The sequence below is a fragment of the Macaca nemestrina genome, chromosome 20 (assembly GCF_043159975.1).
Source record: "Macaca nemestrina isolate mMacNem1 chromosome 20, mMacNem.hap1, whole genome shotgun sequence".
Lineage (NCBI taxonomy): Eukaryota > Metazoa > Chordata > Mammalia > Primates > Cercopithecidae > Macaca > Macaca nemestrina.
The window spans coordinates 2,363,916-2,391,351 of record NC_092144.1 but is presented as its reverse complement, the minus strand read 5'-3'; the positions used below and the strand labels follow the sequence as shown (position 1 = coordinate 2,391,351).

The 27,436-nt window shown below is 48.1% G+C and overlaps 1 protein-coding gene and 1 long non-coding RNA gene across 5 annotated transcripts; one reads left to right on the top strand and one right to left on the bottom strand.

The window, feature by feature from the left end:
* The first annotated feature begins 86 nt into the window (after window positions 1–86).
* Window positions 87–5,278, top strand: LOC139360362 (uncharacterized). Its single transcript, XR_011617693.1, has 3 exons — window positions 87–381; window positions 706–946; window positions 5,146–5,278. It is a non-coding gene; the product is annotated as an uncharacterized lncRNA (long non-coding RNA).
* Window positions 1,554–21,080, bottom strand: LOC105485718 (zinc finger protein 555). Of its 4 annotated transcripts, none has more exons than XM_011748128.3 (4): window positions 20,964–21,080; window positions 9,443–9,569; window positions 8,500–8,683; window positions 1,554–7,471 (listed from the first exon to the last, which is right to left on the bottom strand). In XM_011748128.3, exons 1-4 carry the CDS (start codon window positions 20,964–20,966, stop codon window positions 5,899–5,901), a joined length of 1,887 nt encoding a protein of 628 aa, XP_011746430.2. In that variant the 5' UTR covers window positions 20,967–21,080; the 3' UTR covers window positions 1,554–5,898. The 4 variants fall into 4 exon arrangements, with proteins under 4 accessions (XP_011746430.2, XP_070943295.1, XP_070943294.1 ...); XM_071087194.1 differs by lacking the exon at window positions 20,964–21,080 and adding an exon at window positions 16,441–16,935 and having other exon boundaries at window positions 1,554–7,468; XM_071087193.1 differs by lacking the exon at window positions 20,964–21,080 and adding an exon at window positions 16,441–16,927.
* Between the last annotated feature and the right edge of the window lie 6,356 nt (window positions 21,081–27,436).

Below are 27,436 nucleotides of genomic sequence, written 5' to 3'. Positions count from 1 at the left end.
AGACACTCAACATCCGGGACCCACCACACCGGAAGCTGAATAGGGCAAGAGGAGAGCTTCCGCCACTGCCAGTACCATTCTTGATACCTCCGCTTCTTACAGTCACCCCCCCCTCGCCTAAGTGCGCCTGCGCACTTCGTCAAAGGCGGAAACTCCCAGGTAGTCCCAACAAAGCACAGCTCTTTTAGACGCGAGGCCGTGTTGCATCCTGGGAACAATCTGCAGGGCGGGGCTTCCGGAAACTGAGGGGCTTCTCTTCGGAACCCACTTCCCGCAGGCCAATAAGCTGGCGCTGTGCGCCGTGGGGCTGCGCCTGAGAAGGGCACATGCGCTCTGGTGAGGCGTTAGTAAGGCACGTCCCGGAGTGTGGGGAGGAGGCAGGTAAGGAGCTTGGGGCGCGATGGGCACTTCGTGGGGCGTCACGACCTGAGTGTGCAGAGAAGGCATGTCAGGTGACTGGGACAGTGAGGAGGAGTGCCTGTTTGCCCGCCTGTAGGTGAAACCCCATCGCTGTAGGTGGTTCCCAGCTGGGTATCTTTATGATGTCACGGGAGATGTTGACACTGTGAGGTGTGTGACTGTGCCTGTGGATTTATGCAGTAGCAGGAGCTGCTGTGGCTGATGGGCGTGTCTCCATGGCATGGGTTCTGCCACTGCCTCTTCTATCTCGCCTCACAACGCGCAACTGCCACGTGTTCCCAACAGCAAGAGGAGTTTGGGGATCCGTAAAGACATTTCGCAGCATGAAGACACAGAACTGAGCTTGAGATGAGAACTTTGGAGCTGGAAGGGGCCTCAAGAAAGGCCCTGGAAGACAAGATGTGGATGCCCCTTGTCTGAAGACAGGATCAGGATGCTCCCAATGGGAGGAACCTGATGTAAACTCAACGACAGATTCTGGAAGACCTCCCTCTTCTTTCCTGTTATGTGTGTGAGATGAAGTCAGGTATGGCCATTGTGGGTGTTCTGAAACTTCAGACTGGGTTTCAAACGGGGTCTGACAAGGCACAAGTCCTTGTCATCCAGCCCTACATTTCCTCCAGAGAATTCCACGATGGTGGGGGAAGTCTGGTTTTTTTTTTGAGACAGTCTTGCTCTGTCGCTCAAGCTGGAGTGCAGTGGCATGATCATGGCTCCTCCAGGCCTCAAGTGATCCGCTTCAGCCTGCCAAGTAGCTGGGACCAGACATGCACTACCCCACCTGGGTCACTTTTTAGTTTTTGTAGAGTTGGAAGTCTTGCTGTGTTGCCCAGACTGGTCTCTAACTCCTGACCTCAAGTGATCCTCTTGCTTCAGTCTCCCAAAATGTTGAGATTACAGGCATGATTCACCACGCCCAGCTAGGGAAGTCTTATTGCGAACTTATATATCAAGTTTCAGGAAAGGTTTGAATTCCTTTTTTTTTTTGAGACAGGGTCTTGCTCTGTTGCCCAGTGTAGAGTGCAGTGCGTGATCATAGTTCACTGCAGCCTTAACCTCCTGGCCACAAGCAATTCTCCCGCCTCAGCTTCCCAAAGTGCTGGGATTATAGGTATGAGCCACTGTGCCTGGTCTTGAGTTAACATACTGAAAGCATTTTTATTGTTTAAAATGTACATACAGCAAAATTTGCTATTTTAAGGATAGCCTTATGACTTTTCATAAATGCTTTTCACCACTACAGTCATGATAGAACACTCTTATGCCCATTTGTACTCAAATCCCCCACTTCTAACCAATTTGTTCATTTCCTTTATCTTTGCCTTTTCCATGTCTTATAAAAGAATACCATATAGACTTAGGAGTCTTTTTGTAAAATTTGATGCCCTATTTGTAAAATTAATTATACTTGCTTTCTAGTGTTCTAAATTTAAGTTTTGACAATGCCCAATATAGGTTAAGCACAGGTTAAGCCTTCAAACTTGATTCCATCATCATGAGCTACATGAATATACAAGACTCTGTGTTCCTGGCACTTAACTTTCTTCATCTAAGAGGGAATGATGGGTAAGGGGGTGTTAAGATATACAAGTGACTGCCAAGTCACATTAATCTATAGAGCGCTATGAAAACTTATGTTAACATGGAAAGTAATGGAGATTATTGGTTATTGCTTGCTCTTTAATGAAACTCTAAGGAGTTACGTGTTTTTCCTCTTCCCTAGTTAATTCTGGAAGTTCAGAGGCTGAAACCATACCTGAGAAAACTTAAAATAGGCTTTTGGGGCTTTCTGGCTCATTAAAACAAAAGTTTCTGCCTCCTTGGCCTATAAAACACATGAAAAATTTTCTCGTTTGAGGATGTCAAACATGTCTTCTTTTGTTCTGGAACTCACCTCTAAACCACAGAAATGATCAAACATTCCCCTCTTCTCCCCAATATGACTGGGTGCTGCTGCTTTACTGATCAGTTTTCAGCTCCAATTAACTTCTGCTTTATAGATGAGAACTTTGGGGGTTCCCAGAGAATTGTATTCATTCTCTGAGAACATCCAATCCAGACCAAAGCGTGGCTTCCCTGAACACTCACCAAAATCACAGAACACAAGGCCAAATCTGATAGTAAATCCTTTTAAACACCCTCTGACTGATACAAGCCACAGCCCTTTCTTGATTATGTGTTCAAACTTCAACTCAACACAGCGAATTTTGACTACCAGTGTGATCCTGGTGGTTTCTGCGTATAGGGCATTGACAAAATCATTATTTACGCCTTTTTTTTTTTTTTTGAGACGGAGTCTGGCTCTGTTGCCCAGGCTGGACTGCAGTGGCTGGATCTCAGCTCACTGCAAGCTCCACCTCCTGGGTTTACGCCATTCTCCTGCCTCAGCCTCCCGAGTAGCTGGGACTACAGGCACCCGCCACCTTGTCCGACTAGTTTTTTGTATTTTTTAGTAGAGACGGGGTTTCACTGTGTTAGCCAGGATGTTCTCGATCTCCTGACCTAGTGATCTGCCCGTCTCGGCCTCCCAAAGTGCTGGGATTACAGGCTTGAGCCACCGCGCCCGGCCTATTTACGCTTTTTAATTGTTATTAACCACAAATAAATCATTTTAGGCCAGGCATGGTGGCTCACACCTGTAATCCCAGCACTTTGGGAGGATGACATAGGCAGATCACCTGAGGTCAGGAGTTCAAGACTAGCCTGGCCAACATGGTAAAATCCCATCTCTACTAAAAATATAAAAATTAGCTGGGTGTGGTGGTGCAGGCCTGTAATCCCAACTCCTCGGGAGGCTGAGGCAGGAGAATCACTTGAATCTGGGAGATGAAGGTTGCAGTGAGCCAAGGTCATGCCACTGCACTCCAGCCTGGGTGACAGAGCAAGACTCTGTCTCAAAAAAAAAAAAAAAAATACAAAGGGGGGCAAATGTTCAGTATACAGCAATTAAAAATAACATTTATATGACAAAAAATACCTGTATTTGTATATACCTGGTAATAATGATTCAAAATGTAACATGATTAACAAAATTATAAAGTTGATTTGAAATCTGTAATTCTCTCGGTAAACAAAAATAACATTTCTAATGTTATGGGTTAAATTGGGCCTCCCAACATTTTTATGTTGAAATCTTAATTCGCAGTACTTCAGCATGTGGCAAGAGAGTTGTTGCCAACGTAATTAGTTAAGGTAAAATCATACTGAAGTAGAGTGGGGCCTAACCCAATGAGTGGTGTGTATGTACAAAAATATTGCCACATGGAGAGACACACACACAGGGAGAATGCCATGTGAAAATTAGAGTTATGCCGCTACAAGCTAAGGAGCTACCAGAAGCTAGGTGAGTTCTGAAACAGATCCTTCCCTAGCATCTTCAGAAAAAGCATGCTCCTGCCAATACCTTGTTTCTGGAGTTCTGGCTCCAGAACTGAGAAACAAAAAGTTTGTTTTCCTATGTCACCCAGTTTCTGTACTTTGTTATGGCAGCCCTGGGAAATTACTATAGTCTCTAAACAACTAATTTGAAAGCACAGTAAATAGGATATTTTTTTCTCTTTTTGCTTGTGAGATGGAGTCTTTCCCTGTCTCCCAGGCTGGAGTGTAGTGGTGCGATCTTGGCTCACTGCAACCTCCGCCTCCTGGGTTCAAGCGATTCTTCTGTCTCAGCCTCCCAAGTAGCTGGGGTTACAGGCACTCACCATCATGCCTGGATAATTTTTGTATTTTGAGTAGAGATGGGTTTTCACCATGTTAACTCCTGACCTCAAGTGATCTGTCCACCTCAGCCTCCCAAAGTGCAGGGATTACAGGCGTGAGCTACTGTGCCCAGCTAAATAGGATATTTCTAAGAAATATCTACAGAAGGTTTTCCTTGAAACAAAATCCACATTATTTTTAATGACACATAATCAAACCTAATAATTTAATCTATATCAAGCAACTGCATTTAGCTCTGAGTAACAGAAATCTCCTGAAATCTAATATATGACGAAGGTATTTGTTCTCACATAGGACTGGGTTGGCACACTTAAAAATGCAATAGAGTACAAAGTCTCGTTTTTATTTTTTTTGTTTTTTTTTTTTTAGACAGAGTCTTGCTCTGTCGCCCCAGGCTGGAGTGCAGTGGCATGATCTCGGCTCACTGCAAGCTCCACCTCCCAGGTTCATGCCATTCTCCTACCTCAGCCTCCCAAGTAGCTGGGATTACAGGCGCCCGCCACCATGCCTGGCTAATTTTTTGTATTTTTAGTAGACACAAAGTTTCTCCGTGTTAGCCAGAATGGTCTCAATCTCCTGACCTCATGATCTGTCCATCTCGGTCTCCCAAAGTGCTGGGATTATAGGCATGAGCCACCGCGCCCGGCCGTGTTGTTTTTCTTCTTTGGCTGCAACACTGTGGCTTTTGTGGTGGAATCAGGATCACAGAGCCACTGGAAGTATTACGATAACAAGGTGTTCACTATATAAATCAGACCCCATGCAAATATGTTAAGATCTACAGAACAGGAGAATCAGAAGCTCAGAGACTGCCAAACAAGACAGTCTGACTCAGTGGTCAAGAGGTCATGCGGGGTTTTGAGAAAAATCCAGACTGTAGGTGACTGACCACACAGGCATATCCCTGATACCAAGTTCATGGAGATGTCTGTGGAAGACTACACGTCTGACACAGTGGAAATCAAGCACTTAAGTGTTTCTTTTGATGGTACTCTTAATTGGCAGGAACAAGGATCTGGAAAATAAGCTGAAGTTTGATGTTCACGAAGCCCCTATGCATCTGTCTGTCTTCATTTAATGTGACCTCAAAAGCTCAGCAATGACTTCTTCTTCATTCTAAATTTCATTCAAGTTATTGCTATTGGTAAATTTGGACATGGAACCATAAAGGAAATGCATTGCAGCAAATGAAGTTCCTAACATTACCCACATTGACATAACAATGCAGAAGAACTATCTGGAACTCTGGATTTCTCTGTCATATCACAAGTCAAAGCCTACTGTCCAATTCACAATCACAAGCAAAGACAAACAGCAAAGGGCAAACATTAAAAATTACAATTCATTTGAGACTATACTCTTTAGACAACTTTGCATAATTATGAAATTCTACCAACTACTTCTTAGAAAATGGAATAAGGGTCCTCTGGCCAAACAATAAAAATACTCCCAGTAAGAAAGGTGGAAAATATAATAGATAAGTGATATCCAATACCTGCCACACTAGGTCAGTTACAATTTAAGACATTAAATAAAACTTGAACCTACTTGCATATTAAAAATGCACTTCAAATCATCCATAAGTCCAAAACACTCTAAGATGAAAGTTTTATTTACTGAATTGTAAGAAAAGAAACCACCTGTTAAAATTCATGTAGAATAGCTAAGAGTATCTGGAGAATTATTTTTCACCTAAATGTTTACTTGCAAATGAACTACAGACACACTCCTTAAGTGTCCACTTTCAGGATAAGGAACTCATAAAGGCAACACCATATTTACAACTTTGATCAGATCTCTCTCCTGGTGTGACTTTTCTGAAGCATTGCACATGAATTCATTTGTAGGAGGATGTTCCATATTACACTTATACTGTTTTTCTGTAGTGTGTATTCTCACATGTCGTCTTAAGGATGAGGAACAACTGAATGCTTTCCCACAATGCTTACATTGATAAGGTTTCTCTCCAGTGTGCAGTCTCATATGTATTGGTAAAGATGACGGCCATTTGAAGACCTTCCCACATTCCTTACATTCATAGGGCTTCTCTACAGTGTGCGTTCTCACATGTTGTTGCAAAAGTTCAGGCCAACTGAAAGCTTTCCCACACTGCTTGCATTCATAGAGTTTCTCTGCAGTATGCCTTCTCATATGTTTTTGTAAGGATATGTGGCAATAGAAAGCTTTCCCACATAGCTTGCATTCATAGGATTTGTCTTCAGGGTGCATTCTCACATGTTCTCGAAAGCAAGCGGATAAGCTGAAGGCTTTCCCACACTGCTTACATTCATAGGGTTTCTCCCTAGTGTGTGTCCTCATATGTTTTCGTAAAGATATGGGCCAATTGAAAGTTTTCCCACATTGCTTGCACTCATAGGGTTTCTCTCCAGTGTGCACTCTCATGTGTCCTCGAAAGGATGAGGGGTGACTGAATGCCTTCCCGCACTGGTTGCATTCATAGGGTTTCTCTCCACCATGAGTCCTTTCATGTCTTCGAAAGGACTGGGGATAAATGAAGGTTTTCCCACACTGTTTGCATTCGTAGGGTTTCTCTCCGGTGTGAATCCTCTCATGTCTTCGAAAGGACTGGAGATAAATGAAGGTTTTCCCACACTGTTTGCATTCGTAGGGTTTCTCTCCAGTGTGTGTTATCATGTGTCTTCGAAAAGTAGAAGAATAACTGAAGGCTTCCCCACATTCTTTACATTTATGTGGCTTCTCTCCAGTGTGTGAAATCAAATGTCTTCGAAAAGTTGAGGAATAACTAAAGGCTTCCCCACATTCCTGACATTTATATGGCTTCTCGCCAGTGTGTGTTATTGTGTGTCTTCGAAACGTTGAGGAATAACTGAAAGCTTTCCCACATTCCTTACACTTATATGGCTTCTCTCCGGTGTGACTTCTGAGATGACTAGTAAGACTTGAGAAGTCAATGAAGGCTTTCCCACATTGTTTACATTCGTAGGTTTTCTCAGCAGTGTGAATCCTTACGTGCCGATTGAGGGAGGAAGTACGAGGAAAGGTTTTCCCACATAATTTACACACATAGGGTCTCTCTCCATTGTGGGTTCTCACATGCATTCTTAGGTGTGAACGACAACTGTAGGCCTGCCCACATTCCTGGCACTGATATAGTTTGTGTCCAGTGTGAACTGTGATGGGACTCTTGAGGGATGTGCAGTGATGCATGAAGACTTTTCCGTACGTGTTGTATTCACACTGTTTTACTCCAGGTGGAATTTTCTTGTACAGATTAAGATGTGGAATCTGGCTGAAGGCTTCTCCACATTGATCGTTACTTTCACAGACTCTCTCCAACACATGATTTCTACTAAAAATGAGAAGCATGTTATTGGTTTAATAATGATTTGTTAGTATTTATTAGGAAGTATTGCATTTTAACCATTTTCACTGAAAGCATAGTTTTTCACCCTATGTGAATTGTCTGAAAATGAAATAAACTGAATGCCCTGGAAGATGGTCTGACCACTGCCATTATTAAAACGGTGTTTCTTTTTTTTTTTTTTTTTTTTTTTTGAGACGGAGTCTCACTCTGTCGCCCAGGTTGGAGTGCAGTGGCACGATATCGGCTCACTGCAAGCTCCACCTCCCGGGTTCACGCCATTCTCCCGCCTCAGCCTCCGAGTAGCTGGGACTACAGGCGCCCGCCACCACGCCCGGCTAGTTTTTTGTATTTTTAGTAGAGACGGGGTTTCATCATGTTAGCCAGGATGGTCTCGATCTCCTGACCTCGTGATCCACCTGCCTCGGCCTCCCAAAGTGCTGGGATTACAGGCTTGAGCCACCGTGCCCGGCCAAAACGGTGTTTCTTATGTATAGGGTTTCTTTTCTTTTCTTTTCTTGAGACAGAGTCTCACTCTGTTACCCAGGCTGGAGTGCAGTGGCACAGTCTCAACTCACTGCAACCTCTGCCTCCTGGGTTCATGCAATTCTGCCTCAGCCTCCCAAACAGCTGGGATTATAGGCCTGCAGCACCATGCCCTGCTAATTTTTGTATTTTTTGTAGAGACAGGGTTTCACCACGTTCGCCAGGCTGGTCTCAAACTCCTGGCCTCAAGTGATCTGCCCACCTCAGTCTCCCAAAGTGCTAGGAATATAGGCGTGAGCCACCATGCCTGGCCCAGGGTTTCTTGATAATGGTTTCCATCTGAATTATGTTTCTAATGTCACTTGCTGTCTATGTCACATTTAAAGAAATATTTTTTGTAAAAATTCTGTGGATTAAACAAATTTGGAGCTAGGCTTGTATGAGTTTTCTGTTGACTTGCTTTTTTAAAGTTTAATGACAGACTAAGATTCTCTCCTGAAATACTGTGTTCCCTTGTGAGTGCAACTCACCTGAGATTTCTCCCCTGCTTTGTGGGCTGATCTTCAATGCTAAGACTGTCCCAAATTTTTCCTAAAACAGAGGCCCAGGAAACATTTCTGGTGAACGCAGCTATTTTAGATTCCTTGGGTATTTTTTCTCCGTAAATATCCTGCTGAGAAACTGACCCACTGGCCTTAAATTGAGTTTCATCATCTGAAATCAAAAAGTCAACAAATCATAAGAAGGCACTTGTTAGCTGAAAATGACACTGAGGAGTTTAGGTATCTCAGGACTTCATCAAACACAAAATGGTCAAAATGGTAAGCAACTCAATAAACATAGTATTGGTAAGCATAGAAAAATTATTTTAAAAAAATAATCACAGCCAGATGCGGTGGTTCACACCTGTAATCCCAGCACTTTGGGAGGCCAAGGCAGGCAGATCACGAGGTCAGGAGTTCAAGACCAGCCTGGCTGACATAGTGAAACCCCGTCGCTACTAAAAATACAAAAATTGGCTGGGCATGGTGGCGCTCGCCTGTAATCCCAGCTACTTAGGTGGCTGAGGCAGATAACTGCTTGAACCCGGGAGGCAGAGGTTGCAGTGAGTTGAGATTGCACCACTGCACTCCAGCCTGGGTGATAGAGCGAGACTCCATCTCAAAAACAACAACAAACAAACAAAAAAAATCAAATTTTCACTGGCTTGCAAAAACAAACTTCACTAGGCCTCTCAAAGCTATATCCATAATGACGACATGAAGGGAGCTTTCCTTACAAAATGAAAAAGCTGAAATACCGATTCTCATTCTCATGGAAAACCATTACATTCTAGCTCTATGACAGCTGTGACTATGTCTTATTTACCAATTTATTCCCTTTCCACATTCTAAGCCTTGGAACAGGTCTGATGTGTAAGAAATACTTGTTCTCTAAGTAACTACGTGAAGGAAGGAATGATGTCATCCTTACCTACTGAGGCCAGGTTCCGGAAGGTCTCCAGCATCACATCTCTGTACAGGTCCCTCTGAGCAGAATCCAGCAAAGCCCACTCCTCCAGGGTGAAGTCCACAGCCACATCCTCAAAGACCACTGAGTCCTAAAACATTCAACATATTTATGAGACCGAGAGCCCAGGAGCGTTGTACTTATATCGTATGCAGTTCAAAAAAGATTCTGTGGTCCCCGACATCTACCCTGTGACTCAGTTGTCACCCCTCTTCCTTTTGTCTACTCTACACTCACTTCCTCATAGATTTCAAAGGACCACTAACACACTGAATTTCTCTCTATACTTTTACTGTGACCAACTGAAGACATTACTCTCTATCAAAAGCATTCAGACCACATTGGAGGTATCAAACAAATGCTATATAAATGAAACAAATACTTGTATTTTAAGACCATCAGTCCCTTGTCACACAAACCGTTTCAGCTCCTCCCCTGCTGCACACATCATCATTCTGCACCACACAAAGCACAGGGTCAAAACTGAATGAAGGTTTATGGGATAAAAACACGGAAGGACTGGGAACATTCTCTTCTGCTTCCTTCACCAAACATCAGGCCAAGGGGCCTGAGAGGACCCAAGTGGCAACAAAGGCCAGGTAGCCATAGCGTCTTAAAGAACTCCAGGTCCAACTGGCTGAATGAAAACATTCTTTTGAGAAGTATTAATTTTAACTTGGAAACTAGAAGTTATTGAGAAATTAGACCTTAGGAAAAATGAAAAAGACATGAGAACGAGGACCTCCCCACATTCCCTATACTTGGAGCCTCAGTGACGGAAGCCCAACAATTAATTCTGGGTTCTGTCTCTCTCGCACGCTCTCTCTCTCATACACACAGGCACACTCACTCAATAAGTATGCACAGAGTGAGGTGCACACAACGTCCAAACAGTTCTTTTTACCAGAGCCAAAAAAAGTATTCTTGGGCTGGGTGTGATGGCTCACGCCTGTAATCCTAGTACTTTGGGAGGCCAGGGCGGGCAGATCATTTGACGTCAGGGTTCAAAACCAGCCTGGCCAACATGGTGAAACCCCATCTCTACTAAAAATTAAAAAAAAAAAAAATTAGCAGGGCATGGTGGTGCATGACTGTAGTCCCAGCTACTTGGGAGGCTGAGGCACAAGAATTGCTTGAACCCGGGAGGCAGAGGTTGCAGTGTGCTGAGATCATGCCACTGTACTCCAGCCTGGGTGATAGAGCAGAACTCAGTCTCCAAAAAAAAAAAAAAAAAAAAAAAAAGTATTCTTGCTACCCTTAAGTTTAAGAGTCCCACTTTGCAAAGGAGTTAACTGAAGTCCAAACCATTTGATTACAAATTTTCCATGGTTATAAAAGACATAAAGGACTCAATAGTGCCTTCCTAGAAAATTCTGTGTCTCAAAAATTCCAGGAGGAAAAAAAAATAAAAAGAAAAATAAAAAATTCCAGGAGGAAGTGATTCCTCACGTATCACTCTAGAGGCTGCACTTTCAATTTCTCATTTCCATATTGCATATTGGGCACAGGTGCATGGAAACCCCAAGATGCCCAGTTCCTTCAAACCTGCTTTCTGAGAAAGATCAACTCCTTACTTACCATCTATCAGCAGGAGACAAAAGACTGTCACGCAGCAATTCTGATGCTAGAACATTCCTATTCACAGAGCAGCAGAGTACCTACAGGACCCTCATACTGGCACAGGATAATGTGAGCTCCCTGGGTCAGCCTTAATTGCCCACAGTACAGTATTTGCAGTGTATTTTAATAATAAAGTTCCCATTATGCAGAAAGAAGTTAACATTGCGGGCTTTAGACTTTATCTTTAGGAAGGCTTTCCGGCAATGTTGCCCTTAGCTGGTGTCCAGGAACCTGGGTTTTGGGAAGGTTCGCACCACCCTAATTCAGATTACTCATGGTGCAAACACCACTGTTAATGCTGGACAACTGCTTTCCTTCTGGAAATGGAATCTGTGTACACACCAGGCAGGGGATGCCTATGTGAAGAGCCAGCAGTAAAAGTCCTGGACACTGGCCAGACGCAGTGGCTCCCACCTGTCACCCCAGCACTTTGGGAGGCTGAGGCAGGGATCACTTGAGGTCAGGAGTTTGAGACAAGCCTAGCCAACATGGTGAAACCCCGTCTCTACTAAAAATACAAAATTAGCCAGGCGTGGTGGCCCGTGCCTGTAATCCCAGCTATTTGGGAGGTTGAGGCATGAGAACAGCTCCAACCCGGGAGGTGGAGGTTGCAGTGAGTCAAGATTGTGCCACTGCACTCCAGCCTGGGCAACAGAGTAAGACTTCATCTAAAAAAACTCCTGGGCACCGAGTCTCCAATGAGCTTCTTTTTTTTTTTTTGAGACAGAGTCTCGCTTAGTCGCCCAGGCTGGAGTGCAATGGCGCGATCTCGGCTCACTGAAAGCTCCACCTCCCGGGTTCACGCCATTCTCCTGCCTCAGCCTCCCGAGTAGCTGGGACTACAGGCGCCCGCCGCCTCGCCCGGCTAATTTTTTGCATTTTTAGTAGAGACGGGGTTTCACCGTGTTAGCCAGGATGGTCTCGATCTCCTGACCTTGTGATCCGCCCGCCTCGGCCTCCCAAAGTGCTGGGATTACAGGCGTGAGCCACCGCGCCCGGCCTCCAATGAGCTTCTTTGGTGGACATTTCACAGGTGTTGTCACGACTCATTGCTGGGGGAATGAGGTGCGTTCTGCATCCACTGGGAAAGGACTCTGAAAAGCTTCATTGGGTTTCTTTTGCACGTCTCCCCATGTGCCTTTTCCCAGTGCTGATTTTGCTGCGTGTCCTTTTGTTGTATCAAATCATAGTCATCAGTATGACTGTACGTGGAGCCCTGTGAATCCTACCAGCAGGGTGCGGGGTGGTCCTGGGGATGCTGACACCGTTGGCATCGGAGGTGGGATTTGCTAGAATGAGCCTGACTCACTGAAATATGGCAAAAGCACTGTTTGGGAAAAGGACGGATGAAGGGGTAAGGGATGGTAAGCCTCTGGTGCCTGCGTGGCGTATGGAGCCTATGAAACAACAGCTGAGCTGTCTGCTACCAGAGTTAACGGTTGATGGAAGGAGAAATGACAGACCCAGCTCCAGTGGGGTGGGCTGGATGTCCTGGCTGCTCTGGGCCATGCAGGCTGTGAGACAAGAAAACAAAGAACAGCCTTTGGTTTTTGTTCTCTCCTCCGGATAGGAGAAAGGGCCCCCATGTTCTGAAAGGTAAGCTTTGGGTGAGGAAAATGGTAAAAGTTTGTGCTGCATTGGGAGGGAAAGAAAGTTAAGTCAATTCCCAAGGCTGGAACGCAATTTTAGGTAAACTCTGGGGAAGCAGGGGACACTCCAAGCTTTTTTTTTTTTTTTTTTCTGAGACGGAGTTTTGCTCTGTTGCCCAGGCTGGAGGGCAGTGGCACGATCTTGGCTCACTGCAAGCTCCACTTCCCAGGTTCATGCCATTCTCCTGCCTCAGCCTCCCGAGTGGCTGGGACTACAGGTGCCCGCCACCACACCCGGCTAATTTTTTGTATTTTTAGTAGAGACAGGGTTTCACGGTGTTAGCCAGGATGGTCTCGATCTCCTGACCTCGTGATCCGCCCACCTCGGCCTCCCAAAGTGCTGGGATTACAGGCGTGAGCCACCGTGCCCGGCCACTCCAGGCTTTTTTTTTTTTTTTTTTTTTTTTTTTTTTTTTTTGAGACGGAGTCTCGCTGTGTCTCCCAGGCTGGAGTGCAGTGGCGTGATCTCGGCTCACTGCAAGCTCTGCCTCCCGGGTTCATGCCATTCTCCCGCCTCAGCCTCCCGAGTAGCTGAGACTACAGGCGCCCGCCACCACGCCCGGCTAGTTTTTTGTATTTTTAGTAGAGACGGGGTTTCACCGTGTTAGCCAGGATAGTCTCGATCTCCTGACCTCGTGATCCACCTGCCTCGGCCTCCCAAAGTGCTGGGATTACAGGCTTGAGCCACCGCGCCCGGCCCACTCCAGGCTTTTTTAAAAACCTGCTGCTGGTTAAAAAAAAGGCTGGAGTGTTCCCTGCTTCCCCCTGGTTTACCTCCTGACCAGCCATGGTCTTTCCTGCTAGCAGAATGCCATCCCTGTAAATGCTGAACTGCCAGCGGTTTGTTGTGAAGTGGTCCCCAGAAAGATATGTCCACGTCCTAATTCCTGGTAGCTGTGACTATAACCTTATCTGTAAATAGGGTCCTTGCAGATGTCATCAATTAAAATGACACCAACTAATCCAATGGGCCCTGGTGTCTTTCTAAGAGGAAAATGCCACATGAAGACAGAAACACACACGGAAGGTGGCCATGTGAAGATGGAAGGAGAGACTGGAATTATGGTGCCACAAGCAAAGGAACACCTGGGGCTACCAGAAGCTCCAAGAGATGAGGAATACTACTGCATCGGCATGTGTGATAAAAATGAGAGAAAATGGCAAAAAAAAAAAAAAAAGTCTTTGTCATTTTAAAAACACTACAGGGATCATCTCAATCAGTTTTTGTTTGTTTTTTTAAATGACGGACACAACATCCTTGCTTTTTGCCCCTGGTGCATGGACTGGAATTTAAACTCTAAGTATTAGAAATAAGATCAGGTCTCCACCACTGAATTTTTTTTTTTTTTTTTTTTTTTTTTTTTTTTTTGAGACGTAGTCTTGCTCTGTCGCCCAGGCTGGAGTGCAGTGGCGCAATTTCGGGTCACTGCAGGCTCTGCCTCCCGAGTTTATGCCATTCTCCTGCCTCAGCCTCCCAAGTAGCTGGGACTACAGGTGCCTGCCACCACGCCCGGCTAGTTTTTTTGTATTTTTTTTAGTAGCGACGGGGTTTCACCGTGTTACCCAGGATGGTCTCAATCTCCTGACCTTGTGATCCGCCTGCCTCGGCCTCCCAAAGTGCTGGGATTACAGGCGTGAGGCACCGCATCTGGTCCACAACTGATTTTTACTATCATTTTTCCTATTGGAGGTTCAGAGAAAAGGGAAACAAATGAAGAGAGAGGCAATCTCTAAGTGGGGATGTACTTTTGGAATCTTAAGTAGTAGTTTTTAGTTTGTTAATGTGCTTTTATGAAAACCTATTTCTGACGACCTTAAGAGTTGATGGTTTTCAAGCCAGATGTGCATATTTTTAGCTGAATCAATTTGGACGTTAAGACTCAGGAGACCAAAAGGGCTTAGGAAACTCTTGCAACTTGATCTTGGCACACCGCTGTCCAACCCAGCAATACCCAGGCTGTACTGCTGCAGAAGAAAAGCCTCAGTGTTTTACAGAATTCTGAACTCAGAGCCCAGCGGCCTGGACTTGACTCTAAGCTAAAACCTAACACTGCCCACTCTAATTCATCCTCACTATGTCCACTGCTACCTCAGCCTTCACTGTGCTGACCTGACAGCAGGGCTAGGCTCAATGAACACGCCTCTAATTCAGGAAACAGTGCAACTGCAGAGCTCCACACCCCCGGGTAAGGCAGTGAACTACGAAAAACATCAGGGGTGCTGGCTGGTCTGTCTGGCGCACTCGCAGCTGCCCACACTGAAGGACTCGCTTGACCCTGGATGGCACTGTCTGAAATCCAGCTGCTCTTTTCGGAGCCGTGACCGAAACGTTCCCTCTTCCTGAAGCAAACGTCGCACGCGGCTGTGAGTGCCCTGGATTCAGGTTGGCTGCTAAGCCTCCGATCACACCCCACAGTCCTGAGACAGCAGCAAGTGGCCACAGTTCCTGAACTTTCCACAAAGGACACCTCCGGGTGTCGTCCATACTGGAGAGGTGAATGAACTGGTATCACAGACACGCACAACTGCTTGAAACTGATGCTTCGGGCAGAGCCTCTGAAACTGAGGACTACACTGAGTGATTCTGTTTACAGAGAACCCTAGGACAGGAGGCCCGTGGTGGGAGGTCACGCTGGGGGCCCTGCTAACCCGACTGCCTGACCGGTGTCAAGTCCTGCTTGGGGTGTCCCAACCATTGCAAACAATGTGCTTCCAAGGGGACTGACCCCTGTCCCCTTTGGGGGGACTTATTTTGTACTTACCCTGGCACTCAGGGCACTGCCTTGTCCCCTGGAAGACACTCAGGTCTAAGTTCGACTTACTGGCCAGAGCTACGCTGTGCAGGAACTGGTGCCTCTCTCCAGTAACAAATAGTAATGGGGGCGGGAAGAGAATAATACAGAAACTTCATAAGCCACCTGGTTTTCTGAGACCTCTGTGGTCCAAACATATGAACAAAAGCTCAACACCACTAATCATCAGAGAAACGCAAATAAAAAGCACGATAAGATACCATCTCACGCCAGTCAGAAGGGCTGTTATTAAAAAGTTAAAAAACAGATGTTGGCAAGGCTGTTAAAGGGAATGCTTATACGTGGTTGGTTGTCCGGAGCTGCACGCCCCGGCCATAGCGAATAATAATTAAGGATTAAACGCCTGAGCTGTGTTCATTTCCACCCCACACCTTCTCCCTATCTTTGCCTTTTTTCCCCTGTACTAATACCCCATTAAAGATGGCGCTCTTCCTGCTTCTTCTTCACTCACTTTTCCCGCGCCTGGGAAAATTGTTACTTAATAGCGCAAGCGCAACATGACCTCCGACCGGAGAAACCGAAACTAACCTGGCCACGCCCTCGGCAATGAGATCATTTCCGCCTTAGCCCAACCCCTTCCCTTCCAAGTGTATATAAGGCAGTGCATTACCGCCATTAAACGAGACTTGATCAGAGCACTGTGTTGTCTCCATTTCTCGTGTCTCTTGTTCCCCAAATTCCCACTCCCTCCTCCAGGGCCTACACTGACTATCCCGCGGGCCGGGATAGTTGGTGGGAATGTAAATTAGTACAACCTCTAAGAAAAACAGTGTGGAGATTTCTCAGAGAACTAAAAACAGAACTACCATTCAGTCCAGCAGTCCCACTACTGGGTGTCTACCCAAAGGAAAAGACACCATTCCACCAAGAAACACATCACCTGTGTGTTCACTGCAGCAGCTTCACAGCAGCAAAGGTATGGAGTCAACCTAGTGACCACAGACAGCGGACTGAAGAAAATGTGCTCCATCTACACCATGGAATACGACACAGCCACAAAAAAGAATGAAATCGTGACCTTTGCAGCAACATGGATGCAGCTGGAGGCCATTATCGTCAGCAAACTGATGCAGAAACAGAAAACCAAATATGACATGTTCGTTCTTGTAAGTGGGAAGTCAAACTTGGGTACACGTGGACATAAAACTGGAAACAATAGACGCTGGGGATTCCAAATGGAGGGACAAGGGGGAAATGGCTGACAAACTTCCTCATGGCTACGATGTCCACTATCTGGGTGACAAGCTCAATGGAAGCCCAAACCTCAGCATCATATAATATTCCCTTGTAACCTGCACATGTGCCCCATGAATCTGAAATAAAAATGGAACTTAAAAAAGTAATTCTGGCCGGGCGCGGTGGCTCACGCCTGTAATCCCAGCACTTTGGGAGGCCGAGGCGGGCAATCACGAGGTCAGGAGATGGAGACCATCCTGGCTAACATGGTGAAACCCCGCCTCTACTAAAAATACAAAAAATTAGCCGGGCGTGGTGGTGGGCGCCTGTAGTCCCAGCTACTCGGAAGGCTGAGGCAGGAGAATGGCGTGGACCTGGGAGGCGGAGTGTGCTGTGAGCCGAGATCGCGCCACTCCTCTCCAACCTGGGTGACAGAGAGAGACTCCGTCTCAAAATAATAATAATAATAATAATAATTCCATTGCAGCCAATGCAGCCAATGGAATTTACCTTAACTGGCTAAGTCCAGGAGCCCTAAAGAGCACAAGTGAAATCAATACTGCAGTGTGGTCTCATCCTACTTCATAGGGTCCTCCCATAATTCTGTGGTAAAAGACCTCTGTCCAGTGGCCTAGGGCGTGGACTGCAGGAAGTGCCAACCCAAAGACCTGAGGGCCCCTAACCTTAGAAAGTGCTGCCTGCAAAGCTGGCCCCTGGCTGGCCTAAGGGAGCCAGGATTTGGGGAGGGTTATCCTCCAGATAGAGGAGTTGTTTACTGTGCTGAAACTGTTTACGCAACAATGTGTTTACCCTAAAAATCTGCTTTCTTCCTGGGTGTCTGAAATCTTGGCACAGCCAGGCACAGGGTACCTCTGTGACCAGCTGCCAATTTTAAAACACTCTGGTTGGGGGCATGGTGGTTCACACCTATAATCCCAGCACTCTGGAAGGCTGAGGTGGGCAGACCACCTGAGGTCAGGAGTTCGAGACCAGCCTGGCCTATATGGCGAAACCCTGTATCTACTAGAAATACATAAAGATGGCCAGGCGCAGTGGTTCCCGCCTGTAATCCCAGCACTTTGGGAGGCTGAGGTGGGCGAATCACCAGGTCAGGAGTTTGAGACTAGCCTGGCCAATATAGTGAAACCTTGTCTCTACTAAAAACACAAAAATTAGCCGGGCATGGTGGCAGACGCCTATAATCCCAGCTACTCGGGAGGCTGAGGCAGGAGAATTGCTTGAACCCAGGAGGCAGAGGTTGCAGTGAGCCAAGTTCCTGCCATTGCACTCCAGCCTGGGAGAAAAGGGCGAAACTCCCTCTAAAAAAAAAAAAAAGAGAGACAGAGAGAGGAAAGAAAGAGAGAGAAAGGAAAAAAAGAAAAGAAAAGGAAGAAAAATTAGGCAGGCCTGGTGGCAGGTGCCTGTAGCCCCAGCTACCTGAGAGGCTGAGGCAGGAGAATCGTTTGAACCCAGGAGGCAGAGATTGCAGTGAGCTGAGACAGCACCACTGCACTCCAGCCTGGGCAATAGAGCGAGACCCTGTCTCAAAACAAAACAAAACAAAAACAAAGTAAAGGAACACAGCCCTGAGGCAGCCCCTGTGTTTGGGGAAATCTCATCAGTGCCAGGGCCAGCATTACAGATGATGAACACTTGAATATATGGAGCCAGGACAAATCGTCATCTAAACAAGAAAAATCTCTTGTATTCTACCTATTTCAGGAACACAAAAAATGTATTATAGAATTAAGGAAAGGGTACTGCAGTATTGGAAGCAGAACAGAATCATCCACTGTCAAAAATTCTCTACCATGTCAAGGAGAATAACTGACATTTTGGTAAATTTTTATAATTTATCTGCAACATGTTTCATGGCAATGTATTCATTTTTCTGCACCTATGGTGAAAAGGAGATTTTCTCTATTTCTCTGAGATTCTTCTCCCCAGTAACATTTTGAAGTCTAGGCCCTGGAATCCTATTTGTTGTCATTCAAAAGAAAAGAACAAGGCTGGTGGAGGTAGGAGAATCACCTGAGCTCAGGAGTTTGAGACCAGCCTGGGCAACAAAGTGAGCCCCCATCCCTAAAAACAAAAAAATACAAAAACTTAGGCAGGCATGGTGGTACACACCTGGAGTCCCTGTGTTCAGGAGGCTGAGGCAGGAAGATTGCTTGAGCCCAGGAGGTGGAGGCTGCAGTGAGCTGTGATCGCCAACACTGCACTCCAGCATGGGCAACAGAGCTCTCAAAAAAATAATAGTAATAAAAGAAAAAAGAAAGTAGGGGCCGGGCACGGTGGCTCAAGCCTGTAATCCCAGCACTTTGGGAGGCCGAGACGGGTAGATCACGAGGTCAGGAGATCGAGACCATCCTGGCTAACATGGTGAAACCCCGTCTCTGGTAAAAAATACAAAAAACTAGCCGGGCGAGGTGGCGGGCGCCTATAGTCCCAGCTACTCGGGAGGCTGAGGCAGGAGAATGGCGTAAACCCGGGAGGCGGAGCTTGCAGTGAGCTGAGATCTGGCCACTGCACTCCAGCCTGGGCGACAGAGCGAGACTCCGTCTCAAAAAAAAAAAAAAAGAAAAAAGAAAGTAACAGATCTGAGAAACTTACTACACACACTTCAGGGAATGTTTAACAAATGGAATGTAAGACGAACATTTTAATTTTTTTCCTGAAACTCACCCTGTTGGAATTATTATTATTATCATTTTTTGAGACGGAGTCACGCTCTGCCGCCCAGGCTGGAGTGCAATGGAGCGTTTTCGGCTCACTGCAAGCTCCACCTCCCGGGTTCACGCCATTCTCCTGACCCAGCCTCCCGAGTAGCTGAGACTACAGGCGCCCGCCACCACGCCCAGTTTATTTTTGTATTTCTAGTAGAGATAGGGTTTCTCCATGTTGGCCAGGCTGGTCCCCAACTCCTGATCTCAACTAATCTGCTCACCTCGGCCTCCCAAAGTGCTGGGATTACAGGCGTGAGTCACCGCGCCCGGCCTGGAAATATTTTATCTTGCAACTTCTATTAATTAAATGTACGTTTCACTTACTAAAAACTGAGATTCGAAAAAGTGAAAACCTTTCCACAGTGACAAACCCAGGGAGGGGTCAAGTCTGGCCAGGCTACCACGAGGGACGCCCTCCCACCCCCAATTCAGGTGTTCCCTCGGCAAGGAATCCCATTGTTAGTACTCAAAACTGATCTGAGAAACTTCCTGAAATCCACAGTTTCCAGGGAACCGTGAAAGAATATATTTCCGTGGTTTTAGCCCCCTCATCTGCAGTCAGTTGCTACAGCAGTCCGAGGACACTAATGCACCAGCCTCCCGGGCGTCCCCGCTGTGGGTCTGCGGCGTTTGCTTTGGGGTCCTCGCTCTCCCTTGTTTCTCTAGTCACTTCAGTTACTCTTCCTTGTGTGTGAGAACCCAGGGACGACCAGGAACCCTTGTTTTGTTCCCCCTTACCTACCCCAGGCATCTTGGGGTCAGAGGGGACAAGAAGTCCCCAAGAAGGAAAACTGGGACTCAGGGGAGGAAACCTCGCGCGCCCCAGGCCCCAGGGGCTGCCTTTGCAAGTTGGGGCTCCAGGGACGCCCCCAGCCCGCCCCCGGCGGCTCCGTTGAGGTCCCCACCGCTCCTGGGCTGTCCCGGGAGGAGCCCGGGGTCCCCCAGAGACCGCAGCCGGGGGCGCGGGGTCTCCCAGGAGCTGAGCCGCGGGAGCGCGGGCGGAGGCGGCACCGACCAGGGACCCGCACCCCAGGAGGCCCCGCGGCGTAGGAGGCCTCGCGGCGTAGGCCCCAGGGCGGGTCCCGGGGGAGCCAAGGACCGCACCGCGGGGTCTCGGGCGACTCTGCCTCCCGCGACCCGGGCGTCCCGAAGCCGCAGCCAAACGCTCAGAGGCGCCGCGGCCCCGGGCGGGGCGTGGGGGTCGGGAGCGCAGGGACGCGGAAGCCCCGGGACGACGGGGAGGGGGTCGGGCTCCGGGCGCCGTTCCCCGCTCTGCAGCCTCGGGGCCAGAGGCGGGCGGGGATCCGAGGCTTGGTGCGCCCTAGCCGCGGCCTCACCGCGGGAGGCGGGGCCAGGCGGGACCCCCGGGGCCCAGGCGCTCGTCCTGCGCCGCCCTCGCCGGGGACGCCCCGCGCGTCCCTCAGCTCATCCCAGCCGCGGTCTCAGGCGGCCGCCGCTTCCTGCCGCCCCGCACCGGGATAGTCTCCCGCGCCGCACTCACCATGTCCCGGGGCGATTTCTCCGCTACCTGCGCAGGTGAGCAAGACAGAAACAGGGACGCCGGGGACCGCTAGGGGCAGGCGGGACACTCACGGCTAGGAGGACGGAGACGTCCCGTCCCAGGGGCCTGATTGGACAGAGCTTGGGGAGCCGCGCCTCTGATTGGACAGTGCTGCCAACGTCAGCGACTCTGATTGGAGAACTCCCCGGTCCCTCCCCTGGCGCTGTAATTGGGAAGGTCCCGGATTCCGATTGGGCGAACCTGATTGGATAGTCGTCTCGGCCCCGCCCCTGCCCATCCTGATTGGCTAGTTCCCTAGGACCCACCCCTGCCACCTGAGTGACGGGAGCGACGCGAACACGCGTGGCTGTCCCGCCCGGCGGGGACATTGGCTTCTGGGCAAACTGGTTCCAGCCTGAGGCAGACCCGCCCTCTCCCGGCAGCTCGGGCGCCCCGCCCGCGTCCTCCCCTGGGACGGGCGTGGTAACTCCAGCCTCAGTTTCTCCACGGAGCGTCCCCTTGTCTGGCCAGGATGTGGAGACCAGCGGCCGGCCTGGGCCTCGCAGGGCGAGCGGGGGCTTGGCGCGGGGTCTGTAGGGCTGAGGCCTACGTGGGGGCGGGGTCCGCATGCGTGACGTCATCGCGCTGTCCAGCGTGGGCGCGGCCGCCGTGGAGGCCTCTCCCGGGGGCGCTGAGGATGCGGAGACCCGGCCTGGGGGAGGCCGAATCCGAAGCCTGGCGGGGTCAGGAACTTTGCTCAAATCAACCAGAAGATGTTCATTAAAACCCTCAAGTGTAGCCGGGCGCAGTCGCTCACGCCTGTAATCAATCCCAGCAGTTTGGGAGACCGTGGTGGGCGGATCATCTGAACTCAGGAGTTCGAGACCATCGTGGCCAACATAGTGAAACCCGGTCTCTACTGAAAATACAAAAATCAGCCCGGTGTGGTGCCGGGCGCCTGTAATCCCAGCTACTGGGGAAGCTGGGGCAGGAGGATTGCTTGAACCCGAGAGGCAGAAGTTGCAGTGAGCCGAGATCGCCCCACTGCACTCTAGCCTGGGCGACAGAGTGAGACTCTATATTTAAAACAAAACAAAACAAAACAAAAAAAACTCTCAAGTTCATATTTTAAACTGTAAGGAAAATTTTTTCAGATCATTTAAGTGCATCCCCAATTTGGAAGATTAAAAGGCTGGCCGGGCGCGGTGGCTCACACCTGTAATCCCAGCACTTTGGAAGGCAGAGGCAGGCGGATCACCTGAGGTCAGGAGTTCGAGACCAGCCTGGCTAACATGGCAAAACCCAGTCTCTTCGAAAAATACAAAAATTATCCGGGCGTGGTGGCACGCACCTGTAATCCCAGCTAGGGAAGCTGAGGCAAGAAAGTCGCTTGAACCTGGGGAGGCGGAGGTTGCAGTGAGACGAGATCATGCCACTGCACTCCAGCCTGGGGGACAGAGCAAGACTCCGTCTCAAAAAAAAAAAAAAAAAAGTATATGATATTGCACAATAGGAATGTATCTTAACACCACTGAACTTTAGACTTAAAAATGAAGATTGTAAATTTTTGTTATTTGCATTTTACTACAATTTTTTAGATGTTATATTTAAAACAGAAAAGACTATTTCTAAGGATATTGAATCCTTATTTTAACTGATATAAAAAAACACGCAAAAGTTTAAATGAATTTGATTGAACCTTAGGAGGGAAGTGGCTTTTTTAAAATTTTTGGTTTTTTGAGACAGAGTCTTGCTCTGTTACCCAGGCTAGAGTGCAATGGCAGGATCCAAGCTCACTGCAAACTCTACCTCCAGGGTTCAAGTGATTCTCATGCCTCAGCCTCCCGAGTAGGTGGGACTACAGGCCCGCCCCGCCACGCCCGGCTAATTTCTTTCTTTTTTTTGAGATGCAGTTTCGCTCTTGTTGCCCAGGCTGGAGTGCAGTGGCGCAATCTCAGCTCACCGCAATGCCTGCCTCCCAGGTTCAAGCGAGTCTTCTGCCTCAGCCTCCCGAGTAGCTGGGATTACAGGCACGCGCCATCACGCTCAGCTAATTTTGTATTTTTAGCAAAGATGGGGTTGCTCCATGTTGGTCAGGCTGGTCTCAAACTCCCGACCTCATGTGATCCGCCTGCCTCGGACTTGCAAAGTGCTTGGATTACAGATGTGAGCTACCATGCCCAGCCTTAAATGTTTTTTTAAAAAAAGGAAAAAAAAAATTGTGATAGACCTGAAAACACTGAATACACTTAATAGATGGAGGCTGAAAATCAAACACAGTTAATGGCTGCTCATTTTGGAAAACTCCATAGCTTAAGTGGTTGTTCAAACAGTGATACTGACATTTCATTTAGAAACAGAATTTTAAAAATTCATTTTTATCTTTCCTAGAAAGGTTTTAAACATTTTATAAAAATTAATGTTTAGAGGATTGACACAGGAAAGCAGCTTCCAGTTAAAAATAGTGTGCCCCAGCATGGTGGCTCTAATCCCAGCACTTTGGGAGGCCGAAGCAGGTGGATCACCTGAGGTCAGGAGTTCCAGACCCTTCGAGACCATCCTGGCCAACATGGTGAAACCCTGTCTCTTAACAAAAATACAAAAAAAAATTAGCTGGGCATGGTGGCGCATGCCTGTAATCCCAGCTACTCGGGAGGCTGAGGCAGGAGAATTGCTTGAACCTGGAGGCAGAGGTTGCAGTGAGCTGGAATCTCGCCACTGCACTCCAGCCTGGGCAAGGTAGTGAGACTCCATCTCATGCGGGAGGGAGACAGCAAGACTGAAAACAGTGTAGTCAGGAGACCTCTAAGTCAACTCAAGAATATGCCGAGTCAAGCGTGGCAGCTCACGCCTGTCATCCCAGCACTTTGGGAGGCCGAGGCGGGCAGATCACGAGGTCAGGAGATCGAGACCATCCTGGCTAACACGGTGAAACCCCGTCTCTACTAAAAATATTTAAAAAATTAGCCGGGCATGGTGGCGGGTGCCTGTAGTCCCAGCTACTCGGGAGGCTGAGGCAGGAGAATGGCGTGAACCCGGGAGGCGGAGCTTGCAGTGAGCCGAGACTGCGCCACTGCACTCCAGCCTGGGCGACAGAGCGAGATTCCGTCTCAAAAAAAAAAAAAGAATATGCTGAAAGCTACAGATGCTTTCCCCAAAATACACATCAATGCACCAGCACACGCTTTGCATCCAGTTCAAAGTTGTTCAGAGCCCCTAAAGAAACTTACTCATCAACCCAACAGGGTCTAGACTAACCGTGGATCAAGGATCTCTAAGGAAAAGCAACATGTTCCATTTGGGTGAAAGCAGATCTGACGGGCAACCTCCCTCATTAGCTCAAGGAAAAAGGGAAGATTCACAGGAAAGTTAGATGACTCCAAAGAGGAAATTTGTACATTTGTTTTGAGACAGGGTCTTGCTCTATCCGTCAGGCTGCAGTGCAGTGGTGCACTCACAGCTCACTGCAGCCTTGGCCTCCTGGGCTCAAGCAGTCCTCCCACCTCAGCCCCCAGAGTAGCTGGGATCACAGGCGTGAGCCACCATGCCTGGCTAATGTTTGTATTTTATACATAGACAGGGTCTATGTTACCCGGGCTGGTTTTGAACACCTGGGCTCAAGTGATCCTCCCACCTCAGGCTCCCAAAATACTGGGATTACAGCTGTGAGCCACTACACCCAGTTTACCAAGAGAAAATGTGGAGAACAGTTCCCCTGCTTGGTGGCCTGGCAAATGAGGAGCTGGCTTTGTACAGGGTGCTCAAGGCCAAATCCAGAGGCCACCACTTTTTTTTTTTTCTCTTTGCGATAAAGTCTCACCATCACCCAAGCTGGAGCGCAATGGCGCCATCTCGGCTCACGGCAACCTCCACCTCCTGGGTTCAAGCTATTCTCATGCCACAGCCTCCTGAATAGCTGGGCCTAGAGGCATGCACCACCACGCCCAGCTAATTTTTTTTTTTTTTTGAAACAGAATTTTGCTCTTGTTGCCCAGACCTGCAGTGCAATGGTGCTATCTCGGCTCACAGCAACCTCCACCTCCCAGGTTCAAGCGATTCTCCTGCCTCAGCCTCCCAAGTAGCTGGGATTACAGGCATGGGCCACCACGCCTGGCTAACTTTGTATTTTTTAGTAGTGACGGGGTTTCTCCATGTTGGTCAGGCTGGTCTCAAACTCCTGACCTCAGGTGATCCACCCATCTTGGCCTCCCTAATTTTTGTACTTTTTGGTAGAGATGGGGTTTCACCATGTTGGTCAGGCTGGTCTCCAACTCTTGATCTCAAGTGATCCACCCGCCTCAGCCTCCCAAAGTGGTGGGATGACAGGCGTGAGCAATCCTGCCCAGCCAATTCCACTACTTTCTAATTGTGTGACCTGGAGCAAATTTTGTCTTCTGTAAAATGGAATGTGAATAGTGATTATCTCATGGGGTCATGAGGGCTAAATGAAAATCACGTGGAAATACTTGGCTGGTGCTTGGTATACAGTAAGCATCCAATACATGTTCATGACCATAATGCACATCGGCACTCTTGGTCTTGATTTTGCTAGGGATAAGTCACAAGTGGGACTTTTCCCAGGCCACCAAAGGTCATTCCGCCCTCTATGTACCAAAGTCTACTATACTGTGTCCCTACTACGTAGCTATCCACAGTCTACCCTGACTCATCAATGAGGTTCCGTATCCTTAACAATTTTGGGTGCTATTTGGTTTTTATTCATTATCAAAATGATTATAGCAATAGAAAATGAAATGGCCAAAGATAAAATCACTAGAAGGGAGTGGTGGCTCACGCCTGTAATCTCAGCACTTTGGGAGGCCGAGGCAGGTAGATCACCTGAGGTCGGGAGTTCCAGACCAGCCTGACCAACAGGAGAAACCCCGTCTCTACTAAAATACAAAAATTTAGCCGGACGTGGTGGTGCATGCCTGTAATCCCAGCTACTTGAGAGGCTGAGGTAGAAGAATTGCTTGAACCCGGGAGACAGAGGTTGCGGTGAGCTGAGATCACGCCATTGTATTCCAGCCTGGGCAACAACAGTGAAACTGTCTCAAAAAAAAAAAAAAAAAAAAAGATGCAAAATCACACATAATCAGAACACCCCAATAATCACGTAAATGATTCTTCACATCTCTGTCCAGCCTTTGTCCTTTTGTGTATGGATCAAATGATTAGTACTATTTTGAACCCCTTATATCTTTTTTTTTTTTTTTTTTGAGACGGAGTCTCGCTGTATCGCCCAGGCTGGAGTGCAGTGGCCGGATCTCAGCTCACTGCAAGCTCCGCCTCCTGGGTTTATGCCATTCTCCTGCCTGTTGTAAACAGGCACTGTTGTAAACCCGGCACTGTTGTAAACCCGTTAAGCTAAGCCTACCCAGGTGATATCTTTTTTTTTTTTTTTTTTTTTTTTTGAGACGGAGTCTCGCTCTGTCGCCCAGGCTGGAGTGCAGTGGCGCGATCTGGGCTCATTGCAAGCTCCGCCTCCCGGGTTCACGCCATTCTCCTGCCTCAGCCTCCGAGTAGCTGGGACTACAGGCGCCCGCCACCACGCCCGGCTAGTTTTTTGTATTTTTAGTAGAGACAGGGTTTCACCATGTTAGCCAGGGATGGTCTCGATCTCCTGACCTCGTGATCCACCCGCCTCGGCCTCCCAAAGTGCTGGGATTACAGGCTTGAGCCACCGCGCCCGGCCTTTTTTTTTTTTTTTTGAGACGGAGTCTCACTCTGTCGCCCAGGCTGGAGTGCAGTGGCTGGATCTTGGCTCACTGTAAGCTCCGCCTCCCGGGTTCACGCCATTCTCCTGCCTCAGCCTCCCGAGTAGCTGGGACTACAGGCGCCGCCACCTCGCCCGCTAGTTTTTTTTTGTATTTTTTTTTTAGTAGAGACGGGGTTTCACCGTGTTAGCCAGGATGGTCTCGATCTCCTGACCTCGTGATCCACCCGTCTCGGCCTCCCAAAGTGCTGGGATTACAGGCTTGAGCCACCACGCCCGGCCCCTTATATCTTTTAAACTTCACATCCAAAGCACTTTCTGTCAGCATATACTCTGCATCAGCACAGTAGTGCACAAGATAGACGGATCTAGCTAAGTGACCAATGTAAACACTGAAACAGAATGCTGAAATAAACATGAGCACTGTGGCTCACACCTGCAATCCCAGCGTGGTGGCTCACACCCGTAATCCCAGCACTTTGGGAGGCCAAGGTGGGCGCACTTCTTGAGCTCAGGAGTTCGAGATCAGCCTGGGCCACCTGGTGAAAGCCCACTGCTACATGAAATACCAAAAAAAAATTTAGCTGGGTGTGGTCGTGGTGCGCATCTGTAGTTCCAGCTACTTGAGAGGCTGAAGTGGGAGGATTGCTTGAGTCCAGGAGATGAAAGCTGGCTGCAGGGAGCTATGATCACACCACAGCACTTCAGCCTCAGCAACAGAGTGAAAACCCGTCTCAAATAAACCGAGAAAAGAATA

Bases quoted from the DNA above. Each gene is read 5' to 3' on its own strand.
- LOC105485718 (XM_071087193.1), bottom strand. From the start codon at position 16,530: ATGGAGCACATTTTCTTCAGTCCGCTGTCTGTGGTCACTAGGTTGACT. The intron at 9,570-16,440 runs GTGATGTGTTTC...TGAATGTTTTAG, and splicing joins CTGCTGCAGTGAACACACAG to GACTCAGTGGTCTTTGAGGA. The intron at 7,472-8,499 runs GTGAGTTGCACT...TCTCATTTTTAG, and splicing joins AAGCAGGGGAGAAATCTCAG to TAGAAATCATGTGTTGGAGA.